Source organism: Tachysurus vachellii, chromosome 7 (genome assembly GCF_030014155.1).
Source record: "Tachysurus vachellii isolate PV-2020 chromosome 7, HZAU_Pvac_v1, whole genome shotgun sequence".
Classification (NCBI taxonomy): Eukaryota; Metazoa; Chordata; class Actinopteri; order Siluriformes; family Bagridae; genus Tachysurus; species Tachysurus vachellii.
The window spans coordinates 2147661-2160265 of NC_083466.1; the positions used below are offsets into that span (position 1 = coordinate 2147661).

Genomic DNA, 12605 nt, shown 5'->3' on the forward strand with positions numbered 1-12605 from the left:
GAGTTGATTCAGTCTTCAATCAAAGCTTACTCAAAAATATAACAAAATTATACAGTAGTCTGGTATTTTAGTAAACCTATTAACATAATGATTATAGTAGCAATGCATTACATATTCTAAATAAAAACAACGTAAGAAAGAAAAACGAACTCCAAATTTCACTTCGAAGAATCGACTCATCCATGAACGATACAGCACCAGACTGAATACCGGATTACTGTGTGTGTGTGTGTGTGTGTGTGTGTGTGTGTGTGTGTGTGGCCAAAGAAAAAATACAGAAACAGACAACAAACAAATTTACACGAATCGAGTGTCAGTGTTCGTGTGATATAGCCGATTCAAAGAGTCGACTCATTGATAAACAACACATCAGTACTTGTGTGAATGCATGATTACGTCGCTTGAGAGCCTTCTCTCTATCTCTCGCTGTCTCTCTCTCTTTCTCTCTCTCTCTCTTTCTCTGTGTCTCTCTCTCTCTTTCTCTCTCTTAAAAGGAAACAAATAAACAAACAAAAAATTATCGTTAACTAATCGAAAAGACTCAAAGAGTCGACACTGTGTCGAAAAACAACACATCACCATAGTGAATGAACGCCCGATGTGGTCGCCTGGATCAAGTGTTCACTATGTGAAAGAGAGAGTGTGTGTGTGTGCGTGTGTGCATGCAAACGGTATGAAAACTGTCCAACTTCTTACAAACACGGCATGTGGTTGAGACAAAAAAAAAAAGAGAGAACCTGTTGTAAAAACAAAACAAAAAAAACCACTGTAGTAAAATAAGCCTTAGCCACTTAGCTCTGTCCTGTTCCTCTCCGCCCCTGAGGAAGTTTTAGGTTGCTATGCTAACATTCACTGAACCGGGAGGTGCAGAGGGACATAATCTGCCTCTCGTCCTCTCACTCATCATAAATGACCGATAAATCCGTCACGTTTTGTTTTTACTTCACCTGAACACACGAAGTTATTTTACCAGATGTCCATTTCTGAGGTAAATAAGCAGGAGAATCGGTGAGTGCTCATTTTATATGAGTTTTAGGGTAAGAGCCAAACATGAATGTGTGTTGAACTACGAAAGAAATGTTTGAATTATGTTCATTTATGGAGTTTTATAAAGAATTCGATTGCAAAAAAAAAACAAAAATAATAATAAATAAAAATAAAACAAACCTAGCTAAAAAATAATTTTAAATGTATTTATTTAAACAAATAAACCACAAAAACATCATGTGATTTATTCAGTGAAGTAACTTTATAGAGCCAACAAACAGAAATGACAAACAAAAATTTGATGTGAAAACTAAGAAACTAGACGAATGATAAACTATTTTCTGTTTTCATTTTTTTTTTTCCTTTAAAAAAATGTTTTTACCTCAGAAACTTGGTGCCTGATTGTGGCTTCCTTTACTCCAACTGGGACCTGTTTACTGTTTAAAAAACAAATGACAATTTAATGTAATTTAATTGAATTTATGGACAAATGTAACAACCTTTTTATTCCGCATTAAGCTCGAATTAAAACAGAATCCAGTTTAATATGGATTAAATCATTTTTAAGTGTGTATATCGTCCCAGTAACCTTCCAGACAACGTATATTTATACATGTTTAAATTGTTGTTTGTTAATTTTTTTTAATACATATTCAGACCTTTTTTTGGTCCATGTTTTGTAAAAAACATTAGTTAAAATAGATAAAATGCCTGAAATAATAATAATAATAATAATTTCAGGTTATTAAACATGGATTCCCAAAAATATTGCATTTATTTATTGTTATTTATTTATTTATTTATTTATTTATTTATTTATTTTTTAAAAATTGGATTAATTGGATTCTGCCATTAAAAAAAAAGTATTACATTTGGAATAAAGTTTGTAAAGTTCTGACTTGACGAAATACATTTTTATTTATTTTTCTTGCTGCTTGACATTGTATTTTTATTTTTTTCTTCTTAATTTGACTGGACCGTGTATGAAAATTCTATTTATGTGTTTATTTCTTAACAATTGAACAGAAATATTAAAAAGGACATACTAAAAACTTAAGTGGGATTTTTTCACAGTTCCTACATTACCATCTGAACTTTCATTTGAGATGACAAACCACTGTACCTTCGATGTGGACCTCCTGATTACTTTCATTACTTATTGCTTACTTTATAGCAGCTATAAATATGTTTTTTGTTTTTTATCACTCAGCAGCCTCTTTGGTTTCTTTATCTTGAAGTCACAAATCTTGAGTTCTGAATAAGTCCAGCTCTGATCGTTACAAAGCCCTGGTACTGGATATCTCCTTAGAGAAGATTTCCCCAAATCAACAATTGGATAATCCTAGCATTGGCAAATCGCTGTGATTGTAATCAGGATGCATCCCAGTGACTGGTTGATTTTTTTTTTTTTTTTTTTAGAATGATATTCAAGCATCCGGGCAATTATAATGAGCAATATTTTTTAAATTTGGAAGAACAATCACAGGTAATGGCTTAAAGGTGCGGTGTACGATGTTTGAAAAATGCTTCAGAAAACTGAGCTGGGCCGACTAACAAAACAAATGTGTAGCCAATGAGCAGAAAGGGACGTGTCTTGTCAATATGCGGCGGAGAGAGTGTTCAGTGCGCGTGTCTGACATTAGCAGAAAGCGATTGAAATATTGACATGGCGGATACCTGCCGTCACCTCTGCCTCGGGTTCTAGGTGTTGGACGCCGTCTTCCGCGTGAACGGAGCTAAACCTTTCACGGTACAACACACGGTACTACAAAAACACATTTGTGTTACCATAGTATTACTCATTGTGTTCATTTATTGATAAAAATATCCCCTCGGCCAGCCGCCCCAGCAGGTTCCGCCATAATAGTTGCCTGGGTTACGTATGTATGTATGTGTGGGGCGGGACTATCAATACAGGGGTTTGTTTTTGGTGATTTCAAAATGTCAACATTGGCTTTCAAACATCGTGCACCCCACCTTTAATAGTCAAACGAGTACAGTTGATTGTCATACCTCATAGACATCCACAAGTATAAAGTTAAAAAGTCAGGTTTTTGGAGATGATTTTTAGCCTGCAGATCTGTGATCTGTGCCTCGATAAAAGTAATAGAGGAGATTGAACGAAGTCAGACACGTAATTGGTGAAGGTAAGGTTTATGGAATTGGTCCAGATGAGCTTTTTCTTCTTTAGATCAGAAAAGAAATGTCCTTAGTACAATGTAACATAACGACAAATAAAGCTGTAATTTTCTGATTCTGAAAACTGGTACCACGATTGTCTCAGCTACCAAGTAATTCAAAGTTAAACATAACCTGGATGTTACAATGAGCAAACAGGCAGCAGTGTGACGAAGTACTAGCGTTATAAATCATCAGTTGGACAAAGCCTTCTAGAGTTTCTCTTAAAAGGCATCTCGGTCAGAAAAGAAAGAAAAGACATTAATCTTTTTGATTTATTTGTATTTATTCAATAGGTAGTATAGTAACCAGTATTCAAATATAGTTTCTATAGCAACAGCTTTACAAGTAATGTAAAGAGATTAAAAACTGATTAAAAAGTTTCCAGCGTCACTGTTTAAGGCTTTCCACCATAGGCAAGTCTTCAGGTCTTACCTATTTTATATATTTTACTTGCTGTACGTTTATTGTTCTTCAAGCAAGAGATAAAAAGGCAGGATTTCAAGGGAATGAGTGCAAACTTGTATCGTAGACTTTCTCGTAATGTTAATTATGTTACAGTAAACGTGTTAAAACAAAAGGCCTCTAATGTGCCAGTGTGGCCTGGCAACCCGGACAATTACATTAATGTGTTGTCCATTGTTTATAACCATGTGTGTTTATCACCCTAAAGATGAATTCGGTCCTGACATTTGATACTGTCTCTGCAACACTGTTGCATAACACAAAGGGGAATTCACCTGAAGTTCAGAGATCAAGGATATACTGATGAAGCACTGAGATAGACAAAAAAAAATCCTCTTGAATTGATTATTACGATTATAAAGATTCCTGGTTAAATTCAGTATAAACCTAATGTCTCAGAGACCTCTCACCACCCCTCATAGTAAGTCCAGTATACATGAACCAGTTCGAATAGAATATAAGTCTTTATTTTGTCACATCTACATTACAGCACAGTGAAATTCTTTCTTCACATATCCCAACTTTAGAGGTTGGGGTCAAAGCACCTTGTCAGCAATAGTACAGCACCACTGGAGCAGTGAGGGTTAAGGGCCTTGATCAACAGCCCAACAGTGGCAGCTTAGCAGTGCTGGTGTTTGAACCCCAATACTCCAATCAACATGACCATCGACCACATGACCACCAACCACATGACCACTGACTGATGACCACATGACCACCGACTGATGACCACATGACCACTCACTGATGACATCAAATGCGTGACATCTGTAGACTTCACAATATCACATTTTAGTGGGTTAACCAGAATCAGAATCAGGCAGGTTTATTGGCCAAATGTGCTCACATTTGAACTAATTTGGTTCCAGCTGTTTGTGACTCTCAAAAGTACAGACATAAATTAGGCATAATCTGTAAACTGGTGGGACTGGTTAACATGATGGAAGGTGAAATTCCACTCCATATTCAGTTCCATATGTCTATATTGTCTAGAGCTCCAATCCCTGCTGAAGAGAAGATGGCTCTTCACTTGACGCTGCCACCACCATGCTTCACATGCTGATAAGCTGTCTCGTTTTATTGCGCCAAATCTTTCTTTTTCCAATTACTGATCAGATCCTAACACATTTTTCCACATGGTTCAAGATGATTATATGTGCACTATCTGGCCAAAAGCCTGTCGGTGCATGCCTGACCGTGACCGTGACCGTGACCATGACTACGACTATGCTTTTCACATATTTGCCTTTACATGCAGATACACTGAAACTACTTCTGCAAATAAAAGTTGATAAAAGGGGCTTACGTAAGTAAACTAACCTATCCTATTTATACTTATAATTACACACAGGAAGTGGTAGTCTTGCCTTTTTGTGTTGGTGATATGTTTAGTATGAAAAATCAGATGATGATTAATAACATCAACCAAAAATGAGAAATGAGACCTTGTTAATGTTCGTTTTGAATCATCTAACAAGTTTTTGCACAAATTTTCTCTTTCATTTCAAATCTTTTAAAGATTCTCATAGTGCCTCATTAAATGATGATGAGTTTTAGGATGATGCGTCTTCTTTTCCCACATTTTCCTGGTGGAAGCTGTTCTTTGTGCTCTAGTGTATCCCCGCTTTCTGTTGCTCTCAGCACTTTTTCGCCGCCTCTGAGGCCTTAAAGCCCTCCATTATTGATGACACCTGGCATGTTTGCTGTGTTGGCTTTTACATTGACGCTGGGATTTTTTTTGGGTGAAAAAAAAAAAGCAGTCCGTACAATACAGTAGAGTTGCACATGCTAGAGCTGGTTGATTTAACAAATGTTTAATTGCATGTTACATTATGTAAGAAGTGAAAGAGCATTCTGTTCCTGGTTCTACAGTTTTTTTTAAGAATTGTTGGCCTAGTATCTACACCTAGATGTCGCCTTGGGGTTCTAAAAATGCGTCAAAAACCGCCGTCATCTTCGAACAGGGGTCTTGTACTTCAAATTCGTGGACGATGCATGTTACGAATTTATATTTCTGGTTACGATGGTTTGTTTCAGTCCTTGGTTAACGACTGCAGCTAATCCATGCTAGTTACCCGACAATGTTTGTAGACTCCGAAGCTCTTAATAAGGACGTTAAAAATTGACCCATGCTTTTTTTTTTTTTTGCTTAAAGGTGAAGACCCAACTTTATGCATGTTCTGTAAGATTCTTTTATCTGTCAAACACATTTTTTTTTTAGATTGTCCTGGACTATCTAGCACAAACACAAGCAGAATGCTCTTTTATCAAGTTACTTCACATAAAGAAATATTTAATGACATTATGCCTGAAAAGGTTTTGGATTTTTTTATCGTATCTTAATTTTAAAAAAAAAGTATAATATGACTTGCTGTTTATATTTTTGTTTTTATTGCATTTATATGATATTTGTGTTTTTGTAATCGGATTTTTGCCATGAAAATAGCTTTGATTGCTGACATGGTATTAAATAAAATAATCTGAATCGTCATCATTATATTTTGAAAAAGTAGATTATCTTAATATCAAAAGCTTAAATTTTCTCTGGACTCGATGATAAACGCGTCTGACCGTTGGAACCAACCAAAAAAAAACTAGAAAATCCAATTCATGACGATTTACGGTGATTTTATTTCCGTTAGCCTACATTGACGTTGACGCATTAAAAAGGAGGGGGCCCCCTGTTCCAAGATGGCGGCTCTATTGACGCATTCGTTCCAATGAATCGCCGTAACCAAGGCGACATCTAGGTGTAGATCTATCAAAATAGTGTCTGGAGAACTTTTTGTAAAGTCATGCCTTTTTTTTTGGAAAGTCGTGTACCTTAGGCATCGACTGGTGGTGTAGGAATAATCAACGTAACTTCTGGTCTTTACACACCCTGTTGCATTATTTTTATACTTCTCTGGTGGCAAGAATCAGAAAGAATCTTGTAAATCTGCTTGTCTGTATCCACTTTTGTCTATATGCCATTTTCCAATTTGTGAACAATGACTAAGCATTTCAGATCACTAAATGCCATCAGACCAGAATGTCACAGCACATCATCTTTAAATTTAGAAGCCACACATTTTTATGTGCGGAAGTTCGGTGGTTTTTAAGCTCACATACGCACATACACGTTGCCATTCTTAGCAATGATGACACTATCTAGAGAAAGATAGACATGTATGAAGAAGGTTAGCGCTAATGGTGAGATAATACTATCTCAAATACTAAAGATTTTGTTTGATAAAATATTTCTATCTCTCTTTCAGGAATGACATCATTGCTGCCGAAAGTGTCTTGAAATGGTTTCAGCCTCAGGATGGACTATAAGAGAACTTTGTGCCAAACGATGATTCGGCATAAAACATAGTGAAGGCTTGTTTTACCCCCACTCTCGAACCCACGCCCGGATGTGTATAAGGGTCCAGAATGTTTGCGTGTTTCCGGCGGATCAAAAAATGCCAACTCCGACAGCTGATGATGATGTGCTTCCTGTTGTCTGTGATCAAGGTGTACTGGGAAAGTCTTGACAAGAATGTATCTAATCATGTCAAGTCCTATTCCTTCCGCCTGCTCAACAGCTTGGACTTTATAAGTTCTAACCTAACAATTAGTTACAAAGAAGCACAGAAGTTCAGCAATCACCGTTACTTAATAAACCACGAGGAGAAATGTGCCAGCAAAGACGTGCTACTCTTGCTGCTCGTCAAAAGCTCTCCTGAAAACTTTGACAGGAGGCAGGCAATCCGGTTGACGTGGGGCAACGAAGCCTACATCCAGCAAAGATTTGGTGTGACCGTGAGAGTGCTGTTTGCTCTTGGCATCTACCCTCAACCAGTGAACAGAAGGAAGCTTCAGCACAGGTTGATTGTGGAAGACAAAACATACCAAGATCTAATTCAACAGGACTTTCTCGATACCTTTCACAACCTCACGATTAAGCTTCTTCTCCAGCTTGGCTGGACACACACATATTGCGAACATGCACGCTTTCTCATGTCTGCAGACGATGACATCTTCGTCCACATGCCCAACTTGATCCGCTACCTGCAGGAGATCAACCGGACTAGTGTCAAAGACTTCTGGATCGGCAAGGTGCACCGAGGCGCTCCACCCATTCGTAAGAAAGAAAGCAAGTACTACGTGTCTCACGACATATACCCCTGGTTCCTGTATCCTGATTACACCCCCGGAGCTGGTTATGTTGTTTCCAGAGACGTGGCCTCTAGAGTCTACCAAGCTTCCCTCACCTTAAACGCCTCTATTTATATCGACGATGTCTTCATGGGCATTTGCGCCAACGCGATAGGGATTTCGCCCCAAGAACACGTGTTCTTCTCAGGAGAGGGTAGGGCTCCTAACCACGTCTGCATCTATAACCAAATGATGACGTCCCATGGACATGTAAAGGACTTCCATGAACTCTGGAAACTTGCAACAGATCCCGAGGTGCAGCAGGTTTCTTCAGGACTTTTTGGAAAGCTGTACTGCACCATAGCTAAAATCAGACTCCTTTGTGCATTACACACTGTAAACACCTACCCGTGTAAAGCAGCCTTTTTATAGGACCTGGATAGGTATGAAAAACTACCCCATCCCTGGAGAAGCCCTGTCCTCTTCATCCAATTTTTTTAAGAGAACACTGTTGAGCTAGAAGATCTGTATGTTTATGTTTGATGTTCTGGGGTTGGGGCCATCTTGAAATTATTACACAACTAACTAAAACTCATCCATACCTTACTTTTAAATAATGACATTTATTACCTTGCACACCTTACAGTGTTTGTCTTGTTCCTTGACTTGTCGCATGTTTTCTTTTTTACCAAAACCAGTGAGAGAAACCAACCACACTCTAGAATCTTTGAGTCTCTTTTGAGAAGAAAAGTTTACGCCACACCCATATGAGTTTCTTCCCCCAAACTATTGCCACAGATTTGGAAGCACACGATTGAATAGCCAGCTCCATGAAGACATAGTGTGGAGGTTACAACTGGAGCGGAAGAACTTGTACAGAGCCCTGACTCCACACCTTTGGGATGTAACACTGGATGAAACACTTACTGTACCTCAACATCAGCTCCTTTCTTCACTAATACTTGTGTAGCTGAATGAACCCACAAGAGAAGAGCGGAGCACATGAGGGTGTGTTGGTCTGGTGTTGTAAAACCTTCCCCAGATATTGTACCATTAACGGATTTGAAATTTGCCTCACAAGTTTTCAAGCTTCTGTCCGGCATCTGGGTTTGGTTTGTACGAGCCTGCTGAAAACTGTATGAAGTGCTAGTTCAGTGATCGGAATGTTTGCAGGCAAAATCCCTGAATCACCGAGCTGCCACTGCTGGACTCTTAAGCAAAAAAAAATAATAGATGAACAGAAGTCACTCTGCATAAAGGCGTCTTGTAGATGCTATAAATGTAAATGTTTTATTAACACGTATCGGTGCAGAGAAGCATCGCAGACCTCGGGTCAGAATGACGACATCTTCCATCGCAGTTAAATCGTTTTTTTCCCCGAGTTCTTCTTTTACATCTTTTTGTGAAAGGCTGTTTTGTAATCGTAAACTTGTTACTGTATGTGCGTCCTCCACCTAGAAAAAAATAAAGGAAGTGTCTTGATTCTGAGTCAAGTTTCAGATCTCGAGGCTTGTTTCAAGTTTTGCATGCAACATCCGTGAGAAGTGACGCTCTCGTAAACTCATCACTTGAAAACTTTTGAAACTTTTCACCGGTTTCACCAGCTGTTCCACATTTGTTTTAAAGTCTCCAAAATGTAATCTATTTATACATGTATGAAATTAATGAAAATGTCGATTGAGGTCCTGGGCAATCGTGCTGCAAAAGCTTTAGCTTGAACAGACATTTTCATAGAAATCTTTGGTGGTTTGTTTGGCTTACAAGAGAGGTTCCTATCCCCAAAGAGATTTTCAGTGATCTCAAACCTTGATCACTAATTTAATATATTTATATATATTATATATATAAATATATATATATATATTCCAGATTTACAATTTACGCCTTGCACATGCATATTCAGTAAATGTTTTGACATGTTCTTGTGTTTTGTTTTCTTGATTATTCGACTAAGTTGTTCGGTCAGAATCACTCATATTAGTTTGGTTAAAATAAACGAATAAAACAGAAAACAGATTGTGAGCTGTTCTTAAGGGGTTATTTGTAAATCCAGTGACTACGCATCTGCATTGCACTATACTTACTTATGGTTCTTTGGAAGGTTAACGCTTCTTGAGGACCTTTTTTACATCTGCTTACCTGGATGCATCCTTTCAGTTGTTTGCAAAATGGTAACCTGTAGATCTACAGATCTCTCTATTACGAAGAAAAGCTCTTTTGTGTTCCACGAGTGCGCTCAAATCAGAATCAGAAAGATCTTTATTGCCTATTTGATAATCTAACCCTAACCGTAGTTTTTGGTTGTTTATTTGTTTCCTAAAATAAATCTACCTGTATGACTGTTTTGTCCTTCGTAGTACGCTGTTTTTTTTTTGAAAGAGGGCGTTTTTCCGAGACCTCCAGAAACACGCCCACTTTACGTCGTGGTAACAAAACCCCTGGAGTTTAGTGAATGCCGAAGCTCCACAGTGTAAACAGAATGGCATTGACAAGACAAGAACACATATATAATATAGACAGTTGTATGTACAGTGGAAAAAAATGTGCAAGTGTTCATCAGATGGATCGCCTGAGGGAAGAAACTGTTCCTGTGTCTGGTCGTTCTGGTGCTCAGGGCTCTGTAGCGTCGACCAGATGGCAACAGTTAGAAGAGTGAGTGTGCTGGATGTGAGGGGTCCTGAGTGATTGTCTTTGCCCTTTTGCTCACTCTGGAGAAGTACAGATCTCAGAGAATGGGGAGAGTTGTGCCAGTGATTCGCTCAGCAGTCCGGACTACCCTCTGTAGTCTTCTGAGGTCAGATTTGGTAGCTGAGCTGAACCAAACAGTCACTGAAGTGCAGACCATGGAGTCCATGATGGCAGTGTAGAACTGTTTCAGCAGATCCTGTGGCAGGTTGAACTTCCTCAGTTGGCGAAGGAAGTACAACCTCTGCTGAGCCTTTTTGTGAATGTCCCACTTTAAGTCCTGGAAGATTGATAGATTAGATTAGATTAGATTAGTGAAGATATAGTGGTTGCCACATGGTTGTTGGGGGTTCGAGTCTTATCTTCATCCTGTTCCTATGCTGTGGTATCACTGAATTGTCTTTAGTGTGTAAGTGTGTGAGAAATTGTGCCATGTGATGGGTTGGTAACCTCCTCCTTCTGCCCCAAGTCCCAAAAGGTTGTAGTAGAGCCACGGAAAACAGATGAATGGGAGGTTACGTCTCCCTTATTTATGATTTAAACAGACATTTACCACGGAAAGGGTTCTCCCAGGCCCTAATGATTTGGAACTGTAGTCTCTCTGAAGCATGGTATCAAGTCTGTAAGGCTGCAATGCCATTTGAGAGCTGATCTCCCACGTGACTCTGTGTCTTCTCAGTTGAACAATAAAGGTACGCTCACTCCAGGATTCAGACACGACACGATAAAGCTTGTTTGATCAGGAATTTGCATGTGTGCGTTCTCTCTTGTCGTGTGTGACATCTGAGAAGCATCTAACTGGTGGCAGAAGGTCATTGAAGAACCATGCTTTCAGAAGAGCAAACACACAGACATTGCGGCTCAATGGATCGTTTTTAAACCAACAGATCAAATGTCCAGAATGCTGCAGGACACCACGGATCATTTTGCAAGTGTAGACAGAATAGCTTTTTAGGGTAGACAGTCCCTCCGAGAAACGCGGGTGTTTTGTGCGGAAAATTCTTGCATCGGTGAAATTGCTAGCACGGGATTCTTCTTTCAAACTCCTACCTGTGAAGACACGTACCATATGTAAAGACTTTAATTGATAGCTTTTCTCCTGATCATGTGAATGTAAGAGGGCATTGGCTGGAGGCGCGTTTTACTCAGACACGACCATCCCCATTCGATCGCTATTAGAACTCAGTCTGAGATGCTTTTCTGCTCATCCCGGTTGTAAAGAGTGATGATTATTTAAGTTACCGAACTCTCGAAATGGGGGGGTATGGTGGCTTAGTGGTTAGCACGTTCGCCTCACACCTCCAGGGTTGGGGGTTCGATTCCTGCCTCCGCCTTGTGTGTGTGGAGTTTGCATGTTCTCCCCGTGCCTTGGGGGTTTCCTCCGGGTACTCCGGTTTCCTCCCCCGGTCCAAAGACATGCACGGTAGGTTGATTGGCATCTCTGGAAAATTGTCCGTAGTGTGTGATTGCGTGAGTGAATGAGAGTGTGTGTGTGTGTGCCCTGCGATGGGTTGGCACTCCGTCCAGGGTGTATCCTGCCTTGATGCCCGATGACGCCTGAGATAGGCACAGGCTCCCCGTGACCCGAGGTAGTTCGGATAAGTGGTAGAAAATGAGTGAGTGAGTGAGAACTCTCGAAATGGAGACTTGAATCAATTTGGCCATTTCTCTCTTGACCTCTTTCTTGGACAATGCCGTTCCTTACCTGAAATCACCGTTCACTGGACGTTTTTTGTGTTAAATCTAGTGACCGTTCGGTGTTCAAACTCGGAAATACTCAAACCAGCTGTCTGTACGAGGGATTGTGTGTGAAATTTAGAGAATACAAATCAAAACTGAAACCTTTACTTTCTATTAATTTCATACTTCTCGTCGCGACCTTTTGATCGGACCTCATTTTAGAAAACGGATGAAAGGACGCGACCCTTCTACGCTGGATCCCCCATATATTAAATGAAATACAACCATTCATATATAGTGTAAAACATCTTCAAGCTTTAAAATTTGTACGTTAGAAAGAGGCTGAGTTGGAAATGTAAATCTGAACGATAACCGCATAAAAGCCACCATCAGACTGGAAAGCTTTCTTTAGTTTTGTAGTTCTCCGTCACCATTTTTCCCCTCAACATTTGCTTATATTTTTCTAAGAGAATAACAGATGACGCAAA

General features: G+C 39.3%; 1 protein-coding gene across 2 annotated transcripts; it reads left to right on the forward strand.

The window, feature by feature from the left end:
* The first annotated feature begins 832 nt into the window (after nucleotides 1-832).
* Nucleotides 833-9470, forward strand: b3gnt5b (UDP-GlcNAc:betaGal beta-1,3-N-acetylglucosaminyltransferase 5b). Of its 2 annotated transcripts, none has more exons than XM_060873361.1 (2): nucleotides 833-1008; nucleotides 6888-9470. In XM_060873361.1, exon 2 carries the CDS (start codon nucleotides 7048-7050, stop codon nucleotides 8182-8184), a length of 1137 nt encoding a protein of 378 aa, XP_060729344.1. In that variant the 5' UTR covers nucleotides 833-1008; nucleotides 6888-7047; the 3' UTR covers nucleotides 8185-9470. The 2 variants fall into 2 exon arrangements, with proteins under 2 accessions (XP_060729344.1, XP_060729345.1); XM_060873362.1 differs by having other exon boundaries at nucleotides 833-988.
* The last annotated feature ends 3135 nt before the right edge of the window (nucleotides 9471-12605 follow it).

What these genes read in the sequence shown, in the direction of transcription:
- b3gnt5b (XM_060873361.1), top strand. Translation starts at nt 7,048, where the DNA reads ATGTTTGCGTGTTTCCGGCGGATCAAAAAATGCCAACTCCGACAGCTG.